Below are 25363 nucleotides of genomic sequence, written 5' to 3' on the forward strand. Positions count from 1 at the left end.
ATATGTATCTAGATGAGAATTAGGAGATTTTCCTTTACTTGATAATGCTTTGCGTGAGCGCTACGGCCTGATAAGATTATAGGTAGGTAGGCCTACATATTGGTAGAAGTTAAGACATGCCAATGTAACTTTCCGCATTTCTGTCTATATCGATTCGGAATCCACCGGAAATTGGTTACTATGTGAGCGAAGTATTCTTGCAAAGCAACAGCACAGGCAAATTTATATTTGTTCGGTATGGACAATATTATAGAACATGATATTTCCACTTGGAGAGAAGACGAAATTTGATGTCATAAGGTAGCTCATTTTACACTATCGTAAATCTCTGTCGCTATAATGCTCGTAATCGAATCAAATTTGACCTGCAATGTATTCTGGGTAACCCTAACTCAAGGTGGGGAGTCGAATATTAACATAGTAATTCTGTTATTAAAGTTGACTATGTATAGGTACGTGCTACGCTACGGAAAAAGAGATTTAGCCAAAAGTCTGTATAGAACTGCGTTGGTTTTAAAGGTGTTACATCATGAAATGTCTGACGAAATTTGGTATGGTGCATTGTTATTATGTCCTACAACTGTGTACTAACGTTCAAGGTGAGAATTTAATGTTTAGCATGCTAATTCTGTTATTGAAATTGACTATGTATGGGTATATGCTATGTTCACGAAAATCAGATATGCGTAAAAGTCGGTATTCGACTGCGATAGTTTCAAAGGTGTTCCATCATTAGATGTGTGATGAAATTTAGCACGGTGCATTGCCATAAGGCTCTACAACTACGTATCAAGTTTAGAGTTGGTATTCAATGTTAAGCATGGTAATTCCGTTATTAAAGTTGGCTATGTATGGGTACGTGCTATACGCTCCCGCAAAACAGATGTACGCAAAAAGTCGATGTAGAGTCGCGTTAGTTTTAAAGTTGTTCCATCATGAAATGTGTGATGGGATTTGGTACGGTGCATTTTTATAATGTCCTATAACCGCGTACCAACTTTCAAGGTGGGAATTCAATGTTTAACACGGTAATTCTGCTATTGAAATTGACTATGTATAGGTATATGCTATGTTCACGCAAAACAGATATGCGTAAAAGTCGGTATTCGACTGCGTTAGTTCTAAAGGTGTTCCTTCATTAGATGTGTGATGAAATTTAGCATGGTGCATTGCCATAATGTCCTACATCTACGTATCAAGTTTAGAGTTGGGATTCAATATTAAGCATGGTAATTCCGTTATTAAAGTTGAGTATGTATAGGTACGTGCTATACGCTCCCGCAAAACAGATGCACACAAAAAGTCGATGTGGAGCCGCGTTAGTTTTAAAGTTGTTGCATTATGAGTTTACTTATCAACTTTGAAGGATTGCGCAGTTTGTGGTGTGATACGCAAAATCAGTGTGTTTAAATCAGACCTGTCGTACACATAGTGATGTCGCATTAGTCCTAAATATACATGATAGAATATCAAGGAAAGTATCATCTAACGTATAATGAATGTTATTTCTTTCTCGGAAGCAAGTCATTATCCAAACATAGTGATCAAAATTATCGCAGAGCAATACCGGTTTTGCGTAAATTCCGAACAAAATCCAGAGTGTAAGAGTCTTTAGTGCATCGGAATAGTGTAGTCTTCTATCTACTTTACAAAATTTATACGATTTTTCTTGCTGCGTTCCGGGATAAAATGTAATTTTTCGCCCTTTTTGTTTATTTTTAATAAAATTAGTATCCATTAAAAAACGCCGTGTAAAGGTAATGTACGAATACAAGTACAAGTTGAGATTTCAAAGTAAGTAAGTGGTTATGTTCGTAGACTAACCCCACTTCTACGCAACGATTTTTCAGTAAGTAGTTATGTTTCTAGGCTACTTTTACTTCTATTTAACGAGTTTTCATACTAATCTGCTTTCTTTAATAACTTTCATCTTTTTCATCAGTGAGCGAAGGTAATACCGGTGTTAACACCATGGTCAGATGCGAGATAACAGCGACTCAGAGCTCATTTAGATACCTAAGCTACTTTAAAATTAGTACCCGAGTATTTGCTGCAATTATACTGCCAGATAGTTATAGCCAGAGGGTTTCGATGGTGACGTACTTGTATAATGCACATTTTGGAGAGAGTAAGTAAAGCAATGATCTCAGATAAATCCATTAAATTAAGGTAGAAGTAGCTATTTACGAATAAAAGTTAGTATTCTAGGTCTATATTTCTGTTAATACTGAAAATGTCATGAAGTTGAAGCAATCTGAAATCATAAACACTTTAGTATTAGGTACATATACGCTAAAAGCTACTTTAGTATTCTGATGGAGTGCAAATACTAGTTTACTTATCAACTTTGAAGGCTTGCGCAGTTTGTGGTGTGATACGCAAAATTAGGATGTTCAAATCAGACCTGTCGTACACATAGTGATGTCGCATTAGTCCTAAATATACATGATAGAATATCAAGGAAAAGTATCATCTAACGTATAATGAATGTTATTTCTTTCTCGGAAGCAAGTCATTATCAAAACATAGTGATCAAAATTATCGCAGAGCTGGAGAATGCGTGAGCTGGACTAACTTTTTACGTAGTTCGAAATCGCTACTTCTATACATTAATTCAAAGTATTTGTCAGTCATCGCAGCACCGCTCATATTGCGCAGCATCTATTTATTTCACGGATAACAAATTACTCCTGCTTTTATCAGAGGATACTTTCCTAGGGTTTGCCTACTAACAGTACTTAGTTTAGATTAATGAAAAATATAGTGATTGAAAATAGATCACTGGATTATAGTTTACAGAAAACTCCACAATTCTATGTGACGTCCTTGCATGACAACAGCCTTCGAACTATTCGCCACCTCATAAACACTTGAGTAGGCCTACATTTGATGCGTGTGGGGAAAACCTAGGTAAATTTACATATGCATTTAGTTTCCGGCTCTGAAAGCAAGCTTGGTCTATGATCAATAGCAACTTTTGCGTAAACTCCGTTCTATTTCACTTCATAACTACACAATGTAGATAGTCTATTCGAAAAATTCGATGTATAATTGAACTTTCCTCTGCATGATCATTAGGGCTTCTATTTTTTGTTGCTGGGCAACTTTGTTGAAGCCGAAAGCGGTATTATCTAGCAACATGGTTTAAATGACTCGCCTCCGGTGTTTATTGACCGTATTACCCGTATTCTCGTCATGCAAAAATTATGCATGTATTAGTATGAATCTCAGATGCAGCAAAGTGTGTGAGACTGCCTGTAAAATGGTGCGAAGCAGCGACTCTAATTTCCCGGCTTATAGCAAACAACGACGCTGAAATTTTACTTCAGACGCAGCAAAGTGTGTGAGACCGCCTGTAAAAATTGCGCGAAGGTACATTTCTCGGCTTATAACAAATAACGTTCCAGCTGACGAATTCGTCATCTATTCGCCCAGCGTAGTTGTTCCTAATCCCGACCTTCCGCTCGTATCGTATATACTACAAGCCAGTGATCGCTACATCAAACAAAACGGTCAGATCGAACGCAAGAACTCGGATCGCAGCGTCGGATGGCAGCAAAGCGGTGTACCTCGAAACATCAACCGATCTGGAGGATTTCAGCACGCGAATCGACGCAATAACGATCAACGATATCATTGATATGCTCTTTTTTCGAAATAAAATCGTACACTATACAATGCTATTTCAATGAGACTGAGTAAAGTGTTAGCAGATATGAAAAGCGCTGAATCGTATGAAATGCGATGACTACAGGAATCGAACCTACAACCTAGATCAAGATAGTTGACTGAGTCCTCTGTGATGACGTTATGAAATCTAGTTCAACGTTTAGTGTATTAGGCGAGAATTCATATTCTCAAAAACAGCTCAGTACGCATAATCATGATCGTACGGCAATGGCCGTTATATAGGCGAATGATGTGGCAATGGGCGTGACTGATGACGTAGCAGATTATGTTGCAATAGGCTGATGATGTGGCACTGTGCGTCATATAGGTGTGGCAATGAGCGGATGATGTGGCAAGGGGGTGTCCTATAGGTGTGGCAATGGGTGGATGATGCGGCAATGTAGGCGTGGCAATTAAGGCGACGTGGCCTTCTGGGATTGGTCTGCGTATAACGATACCAGCTACACTACTATCTTGGAACGACATATATGATATATGGAATGGTTGGAATCCGCGACATCGCCGTCGGTTCAGCAGTAGTTTTGCGCAGGTTATATATCACTCGCCCCTAATTCAAGCTCTGATCGTGATGGTCGCTGGCCGTAAAAATGCTGCGTGATGGTGTAGTCCCGGTTAATGATAATCTGCGGTCCGTTTAATTGTAATTCCAAAGTCAATTCACCGTGATTCCACATTTGATGATTCGTGACGAAATGGAAACGAAAAATCGAGGTTCACTACATGGTCTTTATCGTGTGCACCTTGTTTTATGTGTCTGTTGGTGACGCTCTTTACTGTACTCGCTTTATGCGCTTGAAAAAGACTAGCACTCATAAATCGTAATGACTTACTCATAATCGCAAAACGAACTATTGGTGAGGAGGTAGAATTTGGGGAAGTTTTGGATGAAATCGGTGAACCTGAAGACGTACCGAAGGAAAGTAACGGTTACGAAATCTCCGCGACTATTTTGAGTCGTGTGGACAGCGTATTCAATGACCGTATGAGGGGAGCGATTTTACAAATCACCCAATGACGTAACGATAGGATATTTACGGATGAAATCGATCAGAATGTTGGAAAGGTCAAGCTACGCATTCACGCAACGAATTCTGCCATGGACACCTTTTCGTGATTTCATACCATAAAATATTTATTGAATATAAGAAACACCTTTCGATCATTCCATGCCACTAGGGCTGGATTATCCGGATAACGGTTAACCGCAGTTTTTTTATCATCCGATATCCGGATATAAATCTGCCGGTTAACCGGATAAAATGGTATAGTTAATAATGTGTTTTAAACTTTTAAGAAGCTTCAATAAGTCGTATTATCAGTGTTTCGCGCGGCCAATTAGCGAGAAGCGTGTCGCCACTTAGCGGGATAAGTCTATGCATTGTGTTATGCGACGCAATCTCCTACTGAGAAGATCGATAGCCCAGACCCCCCTTGGGCTAGACGCTTTTTGCCGTTGCTAATCATCTAGATTGGTGACCGTTTAGTGGGTGTGTGGCCTGATCGCGCCCAGCGCGACAATTTTTTATAATTCATGATAGAATCGGTATATTGCTATCGATTTTTATGCTCTATCAGCTCACGTAATCAGATTTACTGGTTGAGCTGATCGAGTCAGGTGCGTTTGAACAGGTAGGACCCCTAAATAATAATTGAACGTCTTCGGGCGTACCTAGTTTACTCTTCAGTTTTCACATGCTCCGACGACCATTCCATGTTAAACGGATCGCACTTCTTAATAATTTGGCTTGGTGAGGGTATGAACTTCAGAAAATAGGCTACCCATTGGTTTGCCTTCATTAAAAGCGATCAGTATAAACAGTGACAAGCAGAACTAGCGAGTATTCTTTCAACGTTGGCCAGCTGGCCAACTGATAAGCTGCCAGCCAAACACATGAAGTGACACAAATGGACGCTTGTAACCGCAAGTACTATAGACGCCAAATCATAATTTTGTGTGACCATATGTGACGTCACAATAAATCCGTGAGCATGTGACATATAGAATACTAGTAGACGTACGTACCAGAGGTGGTCAGTAACGAAGTACTTTTACTTTTTGAGGTATTTAAGTAGATTTTGCCTACTCGCAATACCAATTAAGTAGTTATAATTATATACTACCTCTATTTCTACTTGAGAGTTTTCAGTTTTATAGGCAAAAATAGGCGTGGAATAGGCTGCCTACCGCCTCTCGCTCTCCTGCTTCTACTAGAGTGGAAATTCCGGCGTTACTTCTACTTCTATTCAAGTAGCGACGGTAACTACTTTGACCACCTCTGGTACTTACACGCATGAGGACGCCCTTCAAATCAATACATGCGATCGATATAGGCCTACCGCGTTCAAACACTGATGTGACGTCTTAATACCGGCACTCATTACTACCAGGACAAAATGATACGAATATTCAAGTCTGACTGAAGCAAGAATAATATTATCGTATGACCTTATCGAGAGAAGATTCCCGCTCAAACGAATCGAAAAAAATCAAAATTTGTGCTGCCGAGAAGCTGATGTAGGACTAATTCAACGCCCTACAGTGCGCAGTTGAAGCATTTCCCGATCAACGCTTGCAAGTGGATGGATTTTTTCAACAATATTGGCGCTTGTACTTGCATATTCTACATATTATCCTGTCCCACCATACTTGATCAGATTTGCATGATGTAAGTGATGACTTCGAAAATTCACGACATAATTGTACAGTAAATCTTTTGCAATGTTCATGCCACGCGGAGAATATTATTCGTAAGTTTCTCGCAGACTAATTTCGAGCTAACGCATTGGTATTCATAAGTTTGACCATGTAACCATATTATTTCGCCAAAGTCACGATAGATTGGGCTATTGAAATGATATCAGTATCGCTCACGCATACGAGACCATATACTAGAAGAAAAATCTCTTTCGTGAGGCGCCCGTCATTGCAAATTTTCATTTCTTCGCAGAGTGCAATACTTACCTTTACGGGCCGCACTTGTACCTCGGTTTCAGACTTCTGCGATAACACCATTTGCCCCTGGCAATGTCCCCTCTAATTTTTCACGAGTCTGCGCGCTTGCCCTTTCCTTTGTAGAACAGTGCGCTTCGAGTAATAAAAAATCATCACTTCAGATTTTTTGTGCGCAACTTAGATTTTCTGTGCGCAGAGATCGTTTCAGCACTGCGCATTTGCGCACGTGCGCAGCTTAGATGGAACATTGTCATGGAGGTAGTGAGAAGACAAGCCACATACCACAACTGCCAGACAGGCGGATAGCAGATAGCAGACAGGCGGTCACGAATTAATATCATGTCATGGAGTCATACGAACCAGCCTACAGTTTCCAAGAAACCAGCCCACTCAGCTCTACCGGTGAACCGGGTTACATGAGAAAAAGAGACAATATATTGATAGCAATATATATGCAATTTGCGACCTTACTGGCCAGCTATTTCATCATGAATCCTCGAAAATTTTCGAGCTTCGCACTGGTCCTCTAATCAGTACATCTGATTTCGTGGCAAAAGCGAACAAGGTGATAGGAGGTAGGCTCATCACATCACCATATGGGAGTCCAACACCCTAGTTATTTTATGGGGGAGGGGGTGCTGACGAAGTGGTATTTCGTTCCTGCCAACTGGTATAAGCCCGAAGATGTTTATTTGGACATTTTAGATGGAGATACCTATTCAAACCGGCCTTGCTCAGCTCTACCTGCAAATGTAATTACGTGAGCAGAGAGAGAGACAGAAAGAGAGGATAAAAATTGATTGAAATATATATATCGCTTATTTAGGCGTGAAAATCTGACTCAATAAACGCCCTTCCCCCAGAAGTTCGGTTTATCATCATATAGGAGCCACAAGACCAAGGTTTTTTTGGGGTAGGGGGGTGACAAAATGCTGTTACGGTCCTGCACGAATTCCACGTCGAAACAAAATAGGCCATACTTTCACGAGTGGAGTAAGCATAGTACAACGCTGTACTCTTTACCAAAAAAGGTAATGTATTCTCGAATGGATGCAGATACAACAAAAAAAAGAACGATACTCAATTTCATTTCATTACTGATATTAGGGCTAGCGAGACACAGTACTGTAGCTGGAAGATTTATGAAAGACACTAGCCATTTTCTCAACGTCATGGTCTTGAATGACATGTCACAGAATATTCCTCGCTGCCACTGCCGAAGCCATTTCAGATACTGAGGAAAAGTGATATTTGGAACAGTAGATGACATTATTTTGACTTTATATAACGGTATTATGAAATTGAAATCAATTTCCGGAATAAAATGCTCTACTTAGCTTTCTTCCGGAACCACGAATTCGGTCCCAGGCCGCAAAATGTAACACGCTTCGGTTAATTTTGGTTAGGGTTTTAATTTACAAGAAAGTACGCTAAAGGTTTGGATCAATGAAAATTGATTTTAGGTAATAATTCGGTATTATGGGTTCTAAAGTACGTACCGGACATAATTGCTGGATGGCATAATTTTATAATGATCGGATGGCGCGTGGTGAATGGACTTAAAATGTGAGTGATATCATCGATGCGAATTCAAAATTGGTTCCTATCTCAAAGAACTTTAATGGACTGACTTTCTAAAAGGCATGGAATACTACTAATGCCATGTGCGCATGATTTAATGTAGGCTACATTATGATCTACATTGATCAAAAAAGTGCTATTATGTGCAATTATTGGTCATGATGTCTCCACATATTACATAAAAATCACACGCAAAGATGCGAAATACTATATATATATTATACATACCTCCGGATTCTAATTAGACGCATGAACGGGATACAACATCGTAGGTTAGCGTTGAAGATTGATAAACTGCAGTGCTTGTCAACCTCTAGGACGATACGCTTTCAGGCAAAGGAAAAAATTGAAAATGCTGTGTGATGACGAAGGGGATGGAAATCGTGCAACGAAAATCCGGATGATTGAGGGTGAAAATTGTAAATAATTGGTAATATTTTTATCATGTGGAATAATTCAAATGAACCCAAAAGGGTTTTCCTCATTTTTATAGTTGTGACAAAATTGTAAAATCTTGTTTCACTTGTCACGCCGTATCGTAGGTTTGACAATGACTTTGTCTCGCACATGCCGTGGTGAATTATTATTTCCGCACTGTAATTATCACGTTTAACCATAAGCCAGGCTAAAAAGAAGCCCGTTTGAGCAGGTGACCAACTGAAAAAATGCTGACATTCTGCCACCTATAGCTGAGCAGCGAGCATCCATCATATTTTCGTAATAAAAGCTCCATTGGCGCGAGAATATTGATGCATACCACAATTACGGACTCGGATTTTCAAGTTACTGTAGAGCAGTGGTTCCCAACCTTTTACGGTATTGGGGCCAAATTTAGAATTTCAGAGTACGGTTGGGGCCGCACGAATACCAGGGCAATGAAACGGACCCAAAATAGTCATCAAAAAATGAAAATTGGCATTGTTCCGATCAATCGATCGAAGCCATTGGCCATTGTTATGGTCATTGTGTCGCTGCGCTGCCATTAGAACAATCGACCTTTGGTGGTAATTTCGGAGCAGTTTTATTGCCCTGGCGAGATTTCAATTCGTATTTTTGGAATCAGTACGACAGTAGCTTTCAAATTATTCGGACGATTGGGTCGTGCGCTGTAGGACTACCAATTATACTGCTTTTGGGGCCGTTTAGTGAGTCCGGTTTTATTAGCTAAACGCGCTAAGCGCGAAAATTTTCTGTAATTCATAATTGAATCCGTCAATATGATTTGGAATCGCATATATATTGCTATCAATTTTTATCCTCTCTCTACTCACGTAATCAGTTTCAAAGGTAGGGCCGAGGGAGGTGTGTTTAAAAGAGTATGGGACCCCTCAATAATAATTAAACATCTCCGGGCGTATATCCGTTGGCAGGAATGAAAGAGCACTTCGTGAGCCTCTCTCCTCCAGAAAAAACTATGGTCTCGGGCTCCCATAGGGTGAAACACCTGCCCCTGTCACCTTGTTCGCTTTATCACGAAATTAGCTGCACCGTTTAGCGAGCCAGCGCGAAGCGCGAAATTTTCGATAATTTATGATTAAATCGGTCAATATTATTGGGAATTGCATATATATTGCTATCAATTTCTTGTCCTCGCTGCTCACGTAATCATATTCATAGTTAGAGCTAATTGAGGTGTCTTGAACACCGTATAACCCGCTGGTATGATCCCGTTATTTCGTGACCTCCTGTCTGCTATATCAAAAAATATAGAATAGCGAAAACGTAGGCTACTAAGCTAAGAGACGCACACTATTTCAAATTAGTATTTCTTCACTGCAATATAATTTGTCCCTGCGGGATGATATGTTTCTTGTGAGATATTTGGCAGCATGAAATCACGCCCAGAATAAGTTATATTCAAAATATTCTTATATTCACAATATTCAAAAAATACTCTTATAATTTATGCTTATTCTCGAAATAATTTTTAGCCCCCTTTCCAGCTTGCCCCTTCAATTGGAGGGTGTGTCGTGCCGCAGTTATGGTACTGTCTACCTATATCAATAGCTACTGCTCATTTAACTGGAAAGTTAGGGCACATTGCATCATTGAAATAGCAGCGACGTAACGTTAGCAGTCTACTCACGACTTTCCTGCAATCCTAATTAAAAACTCCAGACTCCAAGCCAACACTCAATTTCCTAATATTTTGTGAGGGCCGCAAGAACGCTATCTGCGGGCCGCATGCGGCCCTCGGGGCCGCGGTTGGGAATCACTGCTGTAGAGCAAATTTTCACTCGTTGAAGGGGTATGGGAGAATGCGACACCACAGGTGGTATTTTAGGTCAAATGCGAGCCAGAGCGATTTATTAATATGTATGCAATATGTTTCTTGAATTCATTAATTCAATCATTCATTTATTTTGAGGTCAACTCCTTCTGCATTGGGGCATAAAGAGATGTTAAGCTTTGCCCAACATACTGCTGATGAAATGCGCTCAAAATACGTTTATATTGCAAAATTTGATATCATTTTCCGCTCGAGGGGAATACGTCATGTAATGGAGTGGTATCAGTGCTGGGAACATCCGCAGTGTGCAGACGTTGTAGATATTAGCATCCAATGCGTGTCTTAGCATTTCGTATATTTGAATGCAAAGTATTGGAATTTCGGCATTGTTGGTTGGCGCAAAAATGTTGCGTTTATTGTATCGGCACTTTCTATAACTTCATTCAGCCATAACAGTTAGCAGATCAATCTGTAACAAGTGTTGTTTCCACGTCTACCTAACCGAATATTGGAGGCTGTTAAAACAAAACTAGTGTTAGCACAACGGTGTCGTACGTCCGATGAATCAATATCTTGCATAACATCGAATTATTATGTCACTATGGGCAGGTTATCATACTGACCATTGCTATAGCGTGTTAGTAATGTTAACCACGCTATTTAGGCTTCGACACGCTCTCATTTTTCTGGACTATTGATCCCAGGCCAAGTCTAGATCGTTAAGGCATATGCCTGTACATAATTATTTGGTGATACCGCTAAGCATGCTGATTCATTAAAAAAAATCGGTAAGCTCATATATGCGTACCACCTTGGTTTGCACTACAATTTCATCAATATAGCGAGCTCTACCTATTTAACTCGAACAATGAGCACCATTTGCAGAGCAAAATCAAATCCATCAAGACGCATGTCTTACGATTTTCGTTTTTCCGCCTAATTTAAGCCTAATTGAATCGGTAAAAGTTATACCTATTTTGTATATAAGGATACTTCAGATATTGAAGATGGATTGGCATCGTTTCGGTCAGTTTGCCACTATTGTATAATTGACCTAGCAGTCGTCCCGTAGTTGGCAACCCTGATCGATATAACTGTGTTTTAAACATGGAAATAATGGTCTTACTTGATAAAAATTATTCAAGAAATTGTTGGCATTGACAACTACAAGGATACCACATGTTGTTCTTGGAAGGTATGTTAATTTGTGTATTGCACAGACAAGAAATGAATGAAGCTTAGGCCTAAACCTATTCATTAATAACTGTTGTCAATTACTCGGATTGTGAGGGTTTCTATACCAATTCATTCCTGTTTATAACCCTCCCCCGTACCATTGACTAACATACCCTAGTATGGTGAAGCAGATTTTCGAATGATAACAGCAAATGAACCAAAAGTACTAGTCGAGAAATTGATGCCACAGTTCAGGGCAGTTGTACTCTTTTGCGCGTTCTAAATGCGACAACATTCACATCGCGATGACGGAATATGTCGATTTGAACGAGGAGATATTGTTGCGATTGGATATTGTTCAAAAGTTTGCCTGTTAAGCTTCGAAGGAAATCATTGCACGATACCCCCGGAAAATTCAACCAACACCTCGAGAGTAACGGTATCTCGATATCTTTGATTTCTACTGCAGTGATTTTACTAATTGGTTAATGGTTATACGATACGCTGAATGTAAAATGATGAAGCTCTGTACCTCCAAGAAGCTCTTCAAATACAAAAGTGATCAAAAGTTCCATCGTTTTCTTTATGTGTAATAAATTTCAGTTGGATCATTTCCGAATCAATTTTTCCAAACAAGAGCAAAGCTCAAAAATGTTAAAAAACACTGGTTTAAGCCACACAGAGGACAATTCTTTGCAAATATAATTTGAGAAATATCTTTTTATCGTCTAGCAATTTTCGGTTGGTTTGGACCAGTGGTTCCCAACCTTTTTCGACTCATCGCCCCCTTTTCTAACTTCACACCGATCATCGCCCCCCAAATATTGGGAACTTAAAAATGGGCATACAGACTGAAACCACCGGCGAGTTGACTAAGAAAAAAGGTCAACTTTTCGGCTCGACCTCGAATTACACCTTTCCAGCTAAATTTTCGTGAGTTGACTGACAAAAAAGGTGATTTCTCCGACTTGATTCCAAAAGGACCGTAACAGCACTTCGTCAGCCCCCCCCCAATACGTTGGTCTTGACCCCCTCCATATGGCGATAAAGCAAACTTCTGCACCCCTCAGACCCAACTCCCCCGATATCTCTTTACCGCTACTTCTCAGCACAAATTGTTGGACTCTTTAGTTAGTCGGCTTAATTCGAGCGTGGCGCGAAAAATTTCTATCATTCATGATTTAATCGGTCAATATGATCGGGAATTGCATATATATTGCTGCTAATTTTTATCCTCTCTCTGCTCATGTATTCAGATTTACCGGTAAAGCTGAGTGAGGTGTTTTAGAAAATGTAGGACCCGTAGATAATAATTGAACATATTCAGGCGGACCCGTGGGTATAATGACTTCGTTACGTAATGACATTTCATGGCCTGTCTGCTATGTCAAGAGATATTCAAATCACCCATACGTACTAAACTAAAAGACGCATACGATTTCAAATTGATATTTTTGCACTGGCAATTAATTTTTCGCTGCGAGATGGCATTTTTTTGGGGGTTCTGATTGGACAGGACAGAAACATTTGGCGCCAGCCAGGCACATGTGGACAATTAGATATATATGTATATCGTATATATATCGAAGTCGGTCAGCATAAAGGCAGTCCTTTTCCGCCAATGTTTTCTCGTTCTAGCACACTTCTCGGAGTCGCATGTTACATGGCCTAAAACTTCATACGTCTTGGTACGTCCTGGTGTGATAATGGCTGACGCCGAGATGCCCATTTCTATAACTCATGCGTATTATTTTTTGGAGGAAGGGTATCTAATAAGCAAGAAATACGTGACCACGAAATGGCGCGCAGCGCGAAAATTTTTTGAAAAAGTTGCCTAGATTTCCAAAATAATACTCTATAATTATTGTTAATTCAGGAAAAAATGTGGGCCCCCTTCGAGTTCGGGCCCCCCATCTCAATTGGTGGCTTGGGTGTGGCAGTTACGGTCATGGACGCCAATATAGCCATTTCACCATGCCATTGCCCCCCTATCGCCCCCTTCGTCCGTTTTCGCCCCCCCATCGCCCCCTTGGCTATTTCGCCCCCCTGGACCGACAAATCGCCCCCTGGGGGGCGATATCGCCCACGTTGGGAACCACTGGTTTGGACGAATAAAATTTATTTTCCAAAAAAAGTGCGAATGGAGCTCGAAAAGATTGAAAAAACTGCCCATAACTCACCTGTGATGTTATAATGCTATGATGGGCCATTTGTAAGTCAAAATCTCGATTTACGTGCAATTTGTATGTACCCTGAAATTTGTAAGTTTGTGCTTAAATTGAAACGTGATTTCATGACGAAGCTAATATTTTTTTCTATTTTTTCGACGTTTGCGACCAAACGATATTCTTTGGCTTACTCTACGTTAAATTAAACTGCACAGCAAGAAAAATTGGAACATTCAAGTTTTCGAGCGTATGTATCATAGGTGGCCAGGTCGCTTTTTTCGAACTAACCGAGTGATGACCGATGATGCGTTCGAACTACAAATTTTGAACGTTCATTAGGCTACTATATTTTCAAAAGGCCGACATTCACATATAGTAGATATTTCCTGTAGGTAGAGCTTGTATCAATGGCTTTAGCCAGCGAAAGATCTCTTCTAATGGGTAGAGTGTTGCCACAATGAATCATTTTGCAATTTTTTATCCATCGGTTACACATCTCCCCCCATCTTCGTCTTCGTTATGCGTAAACAGTTCTTGGTTGATTTGTGCAAATGATATTTATTTTCCTAAAAAGTGCAAATGGATCTCAAAAAAGTTGAAAAGCACTGGTATATATATAATTGTATAGCATGCAAATACTCGGCATCGCTCTAGCTGATACATCGATACTTGACGTAAGTATAGTTGATTTTGACGCTGGATACTCGGCGCTGTTTCTTTCGGGATCGCTTGCACGGTGGTGGTATGTTTTGGTGGAAAAGCGCTTTGGACTTTGGTGTTTCAGGTATTGGATGCAGCGGTGAGGTGACAACCAACGAAATATACTAAATGACGTGGCCGTTATCCAGATGGCGTGTTTGCATGGTGACCCTTTCGAGCATGGGTGGGGTGACATGGTGAATCTTTAGAGTGTAGGCTGTGACAATGAGGTAGTGTGTCAGCGATAGACACCACCGACGTGGTGGTGTAGCAAATTTATAAATTATAGAAACCCACCACGTGTACGAACACCATGTATAGCGCAGGTCAAACGTTCACTACTCAGACTACTCAGTGGTATTACCCGCGCTCACGTTTCATTCTTTGCCACGCTCATGCGCAACGGGTGTGCTAGCGCGCGCTGGTGCAGTGCGCGCGAAGGACGCTCCAGCCACGTTTCGTTAGGGAGTCGCCAGTGAACTTTTCCGAACGAAAAGATATAGGCTACGTCACAGTGGATCAGCTGAACGGAGACCTTCGCCTTGCACGAAAGTACCAGTATCAACACCGAGCTATTTTAATTGAGTGGCATTTGTAATGAAAAGAACAAGCAATGTGGGTAAAGCACCCAATATTTATATGATAAAATAACTTCACATTGTTAATTGAATAAGTGCAAATCTCGTGTAATAAATGATATAGGCTCTAGCAACCACAGGAATTCAAGTATTGAGATCAGATCACTAGCTATGTTGACTAGAGTGATAACCACACGGGCCGTGCAGTGATGGACCAAAGGGGATTACGAATCTGACGTTCAATGTCACCAAAGACATGCTCGATAAGATGAGATCACGGCACTTCGAGGATAATACATCACGCCGTTTTTCTGCTGCATCGTGGTGATTTCATCGATCTCACAGCTACTTTGCCCGCAACGCTAACCATACAACCAGAGTTGGATCAATCACATTATTTCAGTTCAATTACAATTACAATTACAATTACTTTCATGCATGTTTCAATTACATTACAATTACAATTACTCCATGCTAAAAATATCAAATTACAATTACAATTACAATTACTCCTTGCATGCTTCAATTACATTACAATTACAATTACAATTGCTGCTGTTGAACATGTAATTGAATAATCATAAATTCAACCGTGCTCCTTGACAACTGTAGCGTCGTATTTAACAACAATTCAAGTCTAGTTCAGATTGTGTAGTAATAAATGCGTTTATGTGCGTACATAGTATACTATGTAAGATGTCTTTGTGACATAATATAAGCGTGTTCTGTATGCTCGGTAATTATGGCTCAGGTAATTGGAAATGTAAAATGTTATTTACCTAATTTCCTATGGGTTAGGATTAAGGATAGGGTGCAGTATGTCGTTGAAAAAGTATTATAATATATGTACGTGTTGGATTTGCGTATATAGTATATAATTAAAGAAATAATATTATTTTTATCGAGGGACGTAGGAATTAGGATGAGGAGTAAAAACAAAACCGTGCTTTGTCAGATAAGACGTTATATAATATCCAGTGGTCTGGTTAGTTAGCCAGATGAAGTACCGATGCAGCATCGTGATCTGAAATCGTATTGTAGATTGCCAACCCACGGATAGATGCGCAAGATGTGAGTCACGGATGAATGCAACGACAAACGTACTGCAGAGCCGGCTAAAAGCAGCAAACTTTGTAGTCCTAGAGCTGGCGATCCATGCGTCCAAATTTGATGCATCTGGTCTTTATCGTAAGCTATTGATGTACTAATTCCGAAAATACAAAATACAATCTCGTCAGGGCAATGTAACTGCTCCAAAATAGCCGTTTAGGGCCGACTGTTCTGAAAAGTGAGAGCGCTGCAGCAGCATGACCACAACAATTACCAATTACGCCCAGCGATTGTTCAGAACAATGCCGATTCCCAGACTTTCACGACTATTTTGGGATGGTACCATTGCCTGGAAATATACTTTTATTGCGGAATCAGTGCGACGCTAGCTTTCGATTAGGACTACACATATCAAATTTCGACGCTTGGATCGCCAGCTATGGGACTATCAATTCTGCTGCTTTTAGCCGGCTCAGCAGTTCGCTTCTCGGCGTATTCAATCGTGAGTCACGTGTTGCGAATCCATCCGTTGGTTAGTAATCTAAAAATTGTATACAATGGCAGCCGAGGCCAGCATAGCGGTAAAAATAAAAAAATTCGCCCGCAAGGGCGCAGTCAAGGGATTCCGCGAATGGATCCACCAAATTCCTTGTCGACATTAAAATAGAATGCATTATAAGTTAATTATTTTATGTTGTGCTTGTCAGGTCTCAATAGCAATTAAATGTAATTGAAATTGTAATTGAGCAAAATTTTTGTCAAATTACAATTACAATTACAATTACACAAAATAAAAATGCTTCAATTACAATTACATTACAATTACATTGAAAAATGTAATTAATTACATTCAATTACAATTACAAATTACAATTGATCCAACTCTGCATACAACCGACCAACACCTAGTCAGTGGTCAATCGTGGATGAATTATTCGCTACAATACTGCGTTTGCCTTCAGAAATACACGGCAAATGCGGTCTTGCATTAGGTGACTTTGAAAGTATTGCTTGATAGAATGTGAAAGTATTGCTTCTACTAATAGTTCTCGGTAATACCGTGGATTGTCTGTGGGGTGAGCATATGCATCATGCATAGACCATTTTATTCTTATTTTCAACTTGTAGTGAATTACCGTTGGCCGGTGGAAAATAAATGAATTGCCCGAACCCAAGGTTGAAGCTATGGAAGTACTATACCTGTGTAGTTTCTTGCTCGTACTCGCTACTCAGGTAACCTAATCCGAACCCATGATAACCTCATAATTGTGTTGGTGGGCCTGCTCGCAACACCTTCGTCATTCGCACTGCAATTTCTTTTTCATTCGCACCAGTGTGAACCGTCATACAGGTTGAAAAGCAATACCGTAGTTCAGTGGTTCTAAACGTGGGCGATTTGGGGGTCTAAGGGGGCGAAAATGACGAAGGGGGCAACGGGGGGCGAAAATAGCGAAGGGGGCGATAGGGGGGGCGATGGCGCATCAAAACGGCTGACCTTTTTTTTTAGTCATCGAGGCAAAAATTTTGACCTTTTTTTTAGTCAACCCGCCGGTGATTACAGTTTGTATTCCCAATTTTCGGTACACAAAATTTGGGGGCCGATGATCGGTGTTGACCTTGAAAAGGGGACGATGGGTCGAAAAAGGTTGGGAACCACTGCTCTTGTATATACTATTCATAAAAATTGCATTACTGCGACTTAAAACCAAAAGTACTTCTTAGCTGAATAAAACAAGTTATAATTCTTCAGCAGATTAAACTGGGCAACAATTTCGAACTAAAAATGTTTTGACATTGATTAGTTACTTGTTGGGCTGATTTTGTCCTGCTGATTGCAAAAAGGTCGCTGGTGTTCTCTTAACACATCAAGTTCTTGTTCTACCGACATATGCCCAAATAAAAAAATTGTCGCGAATTTTGGTATATCACTTAGTCCACACAATATGGAAATCCACGCCTTTATTATATGAACTAAATATTCAGCCGAGGGATCAACTAAATTGGAATGAAAAAGGTACCGGTATCGGGCTAGGCTCAGGCTTTTAACCATGTTTTTAGATGATGTAACCAGTGCTGGGATCAAGTCACTACCTTCGAGTCACGAGTCATCTCGAGTCATTGCAGATTTTGACTCGAGTCAAGTCAAGTCAATCGATTTTCAAAGGTGACCCGAGTCAAGTCAAGTCACTCGTTTTTTGTAGGTGACTCGAGTCAAGTCGAGTCAAGTCAAGTCAAGTCAAGTCACGAGTCGAGTCAAGTCATGATTCAAGTCAAATTGAATTTCCTGAGTATGAATGATGAATTGATGATACAAAGTCATTACATTTTGCCAGCTGGGTGAAGGACAAGGTAATCGGCCTTTTATCTTGAGTCATATAACGAATATCTAGTTAAATATACATGCAAAAAGGTGTTGTGTTGCTCACGCACGCGAAGAATTGCTAATAAAATACGTGAGTAACTGTATAGCTACATGCTACAGTCTGTTATTCGGTTATTATCAGCCAATATAGAGGATCGAAAACGAAGCCTCGAGAAGTTGAACAAATTGATGTGGCACAATACACTACCGATGTACACATCCATGAGAATATAAATCCATAAACTATATATTCGTTCGATTTAAATCATACAATAGTGTTGCTAAAGGTGAGCACTGCGCAATGTATAGCACTGAGCCGTCTAAGAGACAAAGATGCGTTTCTATGAGACTAATCTAGTGCTAATATACAACGTATAAGCTGTGATCATTTCGTTTCTGGTCAATATATTTGTGATATAACAAGGGAGGATCAGTTAAAAGTACAATCAGTGAATGACTGGTTGCTCTCACAATGACAACGGTGTATCGCGAACAACCCGAACATACATAACATAGGGTGATTTAATCGACATCGTTTACTTAATGACTTGAAATTGACTCTTGAAATTTGCTTCGAGTCACGAGTCAATCCACATTTCTGAAGCGCCGAGTCAAGTCAAGTCAAGTCATTTTTGCAAAGTGACTCGAGTCAAGTCAAGTCATACGAAAAAGTTGACTCGAGTCTGACTCGTGTCAAGTCATGACTCGAGTAATCCCAACTCTGGATGTAACCATCCGAGAATATTTTAGACTCATGCTTCATGCAAACTGCAGGATGACTCAAGAAAAATAAACATTGCATTCACCATCAGCTATAGGTCCAATGCTCCATTCCACTTCTCTAGTGTAACTAAAAGCTCCTCGCTAAGCTCGATAATTTGGATCAAGATGGAGATCTTAGCATGCCCATTGCCCAATGATGAAGATTTTGAAATCAAACAAGATTCAGAATGTAGAGTAGTCCGTCAATACGAGTTAAATGATCCTAAATAGCCTCTGTGACTTGATACACGTATATTTGAAATTTTTACCATATTTTCAAATTGAGATTAGACTACTAAAATAAGCTATTAGCGGTACACTTGAGATATCATAAAATAATTCTACCTGTATGATATTATACCATTTATTCACAGTAAAACTGGTAAATGTACACGCATAATCCGGGGAGCAACCTGCCCCCAAATGAAAATGGCGAGATTGAACAATTTTTCCGTATTTCAGTAAAATAGTCAAATTGTTATTACTATGCAATACATGAAGAGTTCAGACCACAGAATTGCGGTAGAAGAAAAACTTGCAAGGGTTATTATTATTATATTATTGAATCACAGTAAAACTGGTGAAAACACACATAATCCGGTGAGCAACCTGCCCCTAGAGGAAAATGGTGGCGTTGGAGTGTTTTGTTGAATAATACCCTACAGTAAAAATTTTATTCCCATGCCAGACAGGCAGAGATCAGATTACAGAATTGCAGTAGATGAGGAATTGGCAAGGGTCGCGGAGCAGAGAAGAGATGATAGAAGATGAAGTATCGAAGTTACAGAGATGATTCTGTGATTTTTGAGCACAAGTGTTATTTTAGTCAAAAGGTGCATTCAAGGCCTTCCGAAGAATATGTTCAGTGCCCAATAACGTGATCATTTGGATCATGTCGAATCGAACGTTACCCGGAATCTGTTGGATGTGTGAGTTATTCGGTTACGACCCCTGTAGCAAGAATGACTATCGGTAAAATGTTTGTTTTGCATCGCCACATTTTTCCACATTCCATTTTGAGGTCCAATGACATTCGGTACAATGTTTATTTTGCATCGCAACATTTTCTTGAATTCCATTGCGACGTCTCTTATTACTATTATTATACAATTTAATAGTATATTCATATTGAAATGAACCCGAATATTTTCGGTAGTAGTGAGACTTATTTCCCGTAAGAGTAAGCTTGGTGCGCCACGGCCTGTAATTACCACCCATGTTTGAGCTACACTGAAATATAATTCATCCCCTGTTATAGTTATCAGAAAGTAACGGAGTGTGCGAGATAATAGTGGAATATGATTGATAACCGTTTTACTGCATGAGTGCTGTGTAAGCTCGTGCGAATTGCTTGTTGTTCAGAATTTTACTGAACATGACCGCAAATACATTTCAAACTGCAGTGCTGCTTCCAGGAAAACTGATGAGCTAATTGCAATATCAAATCGACTTCAGAAGGCTACAAACGTTTGTCTAATCACGATGACGAACTTTTACTGTGAATCAACTGTACAGCATATTTACATTGTTAATACTTTCAAGATTACAATATATTGAATATATAGTTGCATATTTAGTCTAACGAGCAAAAAAATCAAGCTGAAAGGCCTAGCGTATGCCCTATATCTTGCACTGTTAAGATGAATACCTCTACCTCGGAACACGCAGCAAACACCACAATATCATTAGCAACTACTGCGTCTCCCCAGGGTCTCTTCGGGAACGGCGCCACAGAGCTATATTTGATTGCTACAGCTTTTGGAACAACGTGGGTCTTCGGACTCGTCTCCAATATTATCATACTGATAGCTCTTTGCAAAATGAAGCAGACGCCACTGAACGTGATCATCATAGCCTTATGCTGTTCGGATATCATCTCCATTCTTTATTCGCCTTTCTTCACGACGCAGCTTGTGTACTTGGCAATGAGGAAAGACTATCCTTGGAACAGAGCAATTTGCAAGATGACGTATCCTATACTGAATGTCTCACGGGCTGTGACGGTTCTTCTTGTGCTGACTCTCTCAATTTGGCGAATCTACGCTATTCACCGCCCCCAACGAGCTAACACAGTTATGACTCTGAAACGGGCAAAGCAAATAACCATGTCATTGTGGGTGGGTGTGATCATAGTTTTTGCACCCACTCCGGCGCATTATTTGGATGTGAGGTACTATCCATACTCCGGGTCAATGAATTGCATTTTTGAAGCCGACCAAGTGTGGATTGTTAGTGTTTATAATCTCCTTGATGGCGTGCTGATGACCTTTGCTCCAGTAACTTTGATCATCATTCTTTGCATTGCTATTGCAGTGTCACTGCTTGTGCAGAAATCGAAAAGACGGAAACTTTCAGGAAAACACCAACTCCGTAAACAAGATAAGCAGGCGTTGATTCAGCTTTCTCTGATCACTGGCTCTTTCCTAGTCGGCTATGTTCCCAAGATGATCTATATCGCTATAGTTGTACCAAGAGAAAGACAAAGTCAAAGTCTTCGCTTCCACACGGTTTACTTTCTGACTTCGCGGTTTATGTTGAGCTTCACGGAAGCCGTCAACCCAGTGATCTACAATCTCGGCTCAAAGACTATACGCGAGTCCACCAAGCGTATTTTGCACGGTATCTTTTGCAGATGCCGACAACCGGTAGCAAACGAAAACGACGGAAATCAGCAGCCTGGAAAGGAGGAAAGAATAGAAATGGAGGAAAACAACGGGACTAGGAACGGACGAAAAGTGTCATAAATTTGGACCGTATCACTTTCTCATATTTGAAATGATGTGTCGATTTATTGAGTCCTTGAGGGATCAAAGTATTCATCATTTGTACTCAAATAGGAGAAAGATTAACGATGTAAACTTCCACTAAAGTAATATTGAAAGTTTGTATTTATGAAGTAAGTAAAATTGAATATTTCAGGCGTAGCCTCGCCTAAAAAGGTGCAAAGTGCGAAGTAGTTGTAGCAGTTATCAAAAATCATCGCCGGTTTCGGAAGTAGGGCAAGCCAGCAATTTCTTTGGGGGAAGTACTTGGAATATTACAAATATTTCGTTACTGACTGCAACTGGTGATTACTAAGAACGCATGATTGTAAGTTGGTATAGGCTAAACAAGTTGAAGGGGCGCGAAAGCTTTTACTGTGATGGTTACAAGTTTACCACTTATTTGAATATTACAGTTTTCCTAACGTTGTATAACAGTGGCTCTTGACCTTTTTCTGCACCGCCTCTTTTTAGATTCCATAGGTCCGCCGCTCCAGCCCCAATATTTCAAGGACGGCAGTAAAACAAGCGGTAGGGGAAATGTGGTAGCCTACCGATTGATCAAAAATTGGAAGATGATCTCTGACCCCGACATGTTCAGCCAATAACAGCAGATCTTTTGCTGGCTCAACGTTTGCTATCTTCTTTCGATCAGGGCCTCTTTTCGACCCATAAATTTATATGTGGATGCAACTATTTTTAGTCGGTAGCTGTTATCATCTTTATGTGCCATTCGTCGCTTGAAGATTGTGAATAGTAGCTCCGTTCCTAATTTAGTTACCAACGTTATCTATATTTATGCATCTGTCCTGCAGACGTAATCGGTAAATGCATTTTGTGACAGCACACTGCTCTTTCGTAACACGTTAAAGCTTGCAAACAATAAACATGGTATTGATGGTATGTTATGTAAAATAGAATTGTTCACTCCAGTATACATGACCCAATTATGTGGCCTTTTAAGCTTGTTTAGAAACATTAAAAGAAACAGGATGTCTGCTTTTCGGAAGAAAAAAGTGCATATCGTGATAACTTGAAAGAATTTGGTCGCCGCCTGTGCTTGTCATGCTAATTCTTCTGAACTAGTCGGTAGAAATGGCGTTGCTACTCAAGTAGCACAAGTAACGCCTCACATTTCTACTCAAATACAATTCGAAGTAGGAATTTCTAAGACATGTGAACTATTTCAAGTGGAAAACAAAATGAAAGATCTAAGGATTACTAAAAGTCATTCAATGTCTGAGTATATTTGGCCGCGGTGGGTGTATGCATACTTTCAGCAGTTAGTCGGAGGTGTATTTACATACGAAATCGCAAGATGTATAGTCGCAGCTAACGCAAAACGACCATAAGGACACCACCCATGGGTAGAATCTTAAAAAAATATGTACTCAGCTACAGTGATTCAGAGCCTATTTCACGCGTTTTTATGACAATTTCACTCCTGATGGTGGTGCGATACAATCGCTAAACTATTTTCTGCTGTACAAAAACCAAATTGCAAATGTCATTTTTTCATCCATAATAATGTTCATGTAGATTTTGAAGTAGTTGTAAAACATTACTACTTCCGTACGTACTGCAAGTAGCAAAATCTACTTGAGTACCTCAAAAAAGTAGAGATATTTAACATATATAATATCTCAAAAACGTGATGTGATAGAGCAAAAATACCGTCGGATACGTATTCAGCGACCCCAAATTAGGTATAAATGACCCAAGAAAACCGCTGATAATTGCCACAGAATATGAAATCCCGCATTTGCCATTACGTACATGGTCGTGCAAAGAAGCAAGTATCATATGCGGCACAGGTGGATTTCCCTCGATGTACATACTGCAGTGTTGGGATCAAGTCACTACCTTCGAGTCACGAGTCATCTCGAGTCATTGCACATTTTGACTCGAGTCAAGTCAAGTCACTCGTTTTTTGGAGGTGAATCGAGTCAAGTCGAGTCATGTCAAGTCAAGTCAAGTCACGAGTCTAGTGACAATTCAAGTCAAATTGAATTTTCGAAGTATAAGTCACATGATTCAAAGTTTTTTTTATTTTTTTTTATTTTGGGGGTATTCATGGTGTTTGTCGACTATACCATGGTCATTTACACCAGGCCGATATTCTTTGTATTTTCCGTAACGGCCCACCTCTAGGCATTTGCAAGACACCGCTGACGCGGTTGAGGTGGTGGGGAGGAGCCTATGTACACCTCCAACACTTCGGTGGGACTCGAACCCGCACCCATTGGTGTTGCAGCCGCGGATTATACCACTCCGCTATCTCGCCACTCGAAAACAGCTACACCTCGCCACCCACAAAATCAGGGCCGAAAAAGCACTTCGTCAAAAACGTTGGTCTTGGGCCCCTACAGTTTATTGAATGTTTTCAGCTGTAGGCCTACTTGCGAGTACATTCATTTTGCCCAGTCTAGGCAGATAGTCTATGTAGCCTAATTGCGCGTAGCGCGATTTTGCTTTATGATTCATTGCCGAATCGTTCAATAATATTGGTAATTGCGTCTATATTGCTATACTTTTTTCATCCTCTCAGAATTCCGATACCTAAGTGTTGGAGGTTTAACTAGGCTCCGCCTCGCCACCTCATCCGCGTCAGCGGTGTCTTACAAAAGCCTATAGGTGAACCGTGCTATAATTCGGCAGTTACGGAAAATAAGAAGAATATCGGCCGGATGTAAATGACCATCGTAGTCGATAAACAGCATGAATACCCAAAAAACAAACAAACAAATAGCTGTTTCGTGCAGCACATTATATTAGCAGTTTCCAGAGTATCCTACGTCTGGTGTCAACGGCAATGGGCGACGTAACACGGTGACAAGGTTCGACACCGAAATGCTTCTTCTCTCGATATTGCTGATGAGAAGAATATTATCCGAGTTGACCTTGACCGTTAAATCCACGTCCTACGACGCATACACTGTAGACGTCTCTCAGCGGTAGCGTGTTTACCTGGGCAAGGAAATTTCACATCGACTCAGCAGACTCACTAACGAAAAATCTCATAGATGCCATCGTGAACATTATTAATTACGCTCCTTCAAAATGTTGCTCTCTAGCACCTTATACTTGCAAAAATTGGTTGCATACATTACATTCGGGGTTGATTCCAATTTTTGAAAGTCCACCGGTCCACCAAATATTTTCCGACATTTTGCCGTTTCGCGAGGTGAAAAAGTTCGAGAACCACTGATCTAGCCTTCTTTCTGTGAGGTGCAAAGATGAGCGGGGATATTTCGAAATCTGACTCCACCCCGACTCGGGTTGCCAAATCAAAGTCGAAAAACCCCGGCTGGTACGTAAAGTCCGGTAATTTCCAGATATTTTGATGGTAAAA

The 25363-nt window shown here is 40.3% G+C and overlaps 1 protein-coding gene across 1 annotated transcript; it reads left to right on the forward strand.

Annotated features, from left to right (window-relative positions):
- The first annotated feature begins 20889 nt into the window (after positions 1-20889).
- LOC145441999 (N-formyl peptide receptor 3-like) lies at positions 20890-21993 on the forward strand. Its single transcript, XM_080319967.1, has one exon. It carries the CDS (start codon positions 20890-20892, stop codon positions 21991-21993), a length of 1104 nt encoding a protein of 367 aa, XP_080176093.1.
- Positions 21994-25363: the final 3370 nt, after the last annotated feature.

This window comes from Botryllus schlosseri, chromosome 6, assembly GCF_051294905.1.
Source record: "Botryllus schlosseri isolate E-star chromosome 6, Bs_hap1, whole genome shotgun sequence".
Lineage (NCBI taxonomy): Eukaryota > Metazoa > Chordata > Ascidiacea > Stolidobranchia > Styelidae > Botryllus > Botryllus schlosseri.

Excerpts from the sequence above, each read along its gene's own strand:
- LOC145441999 (XM_080319967.1), top strand. The coding sequence starts at position 20,890 with ATGAATACCTCTACCTCGGAACACGCAGCAAACACCACAATATCATTA.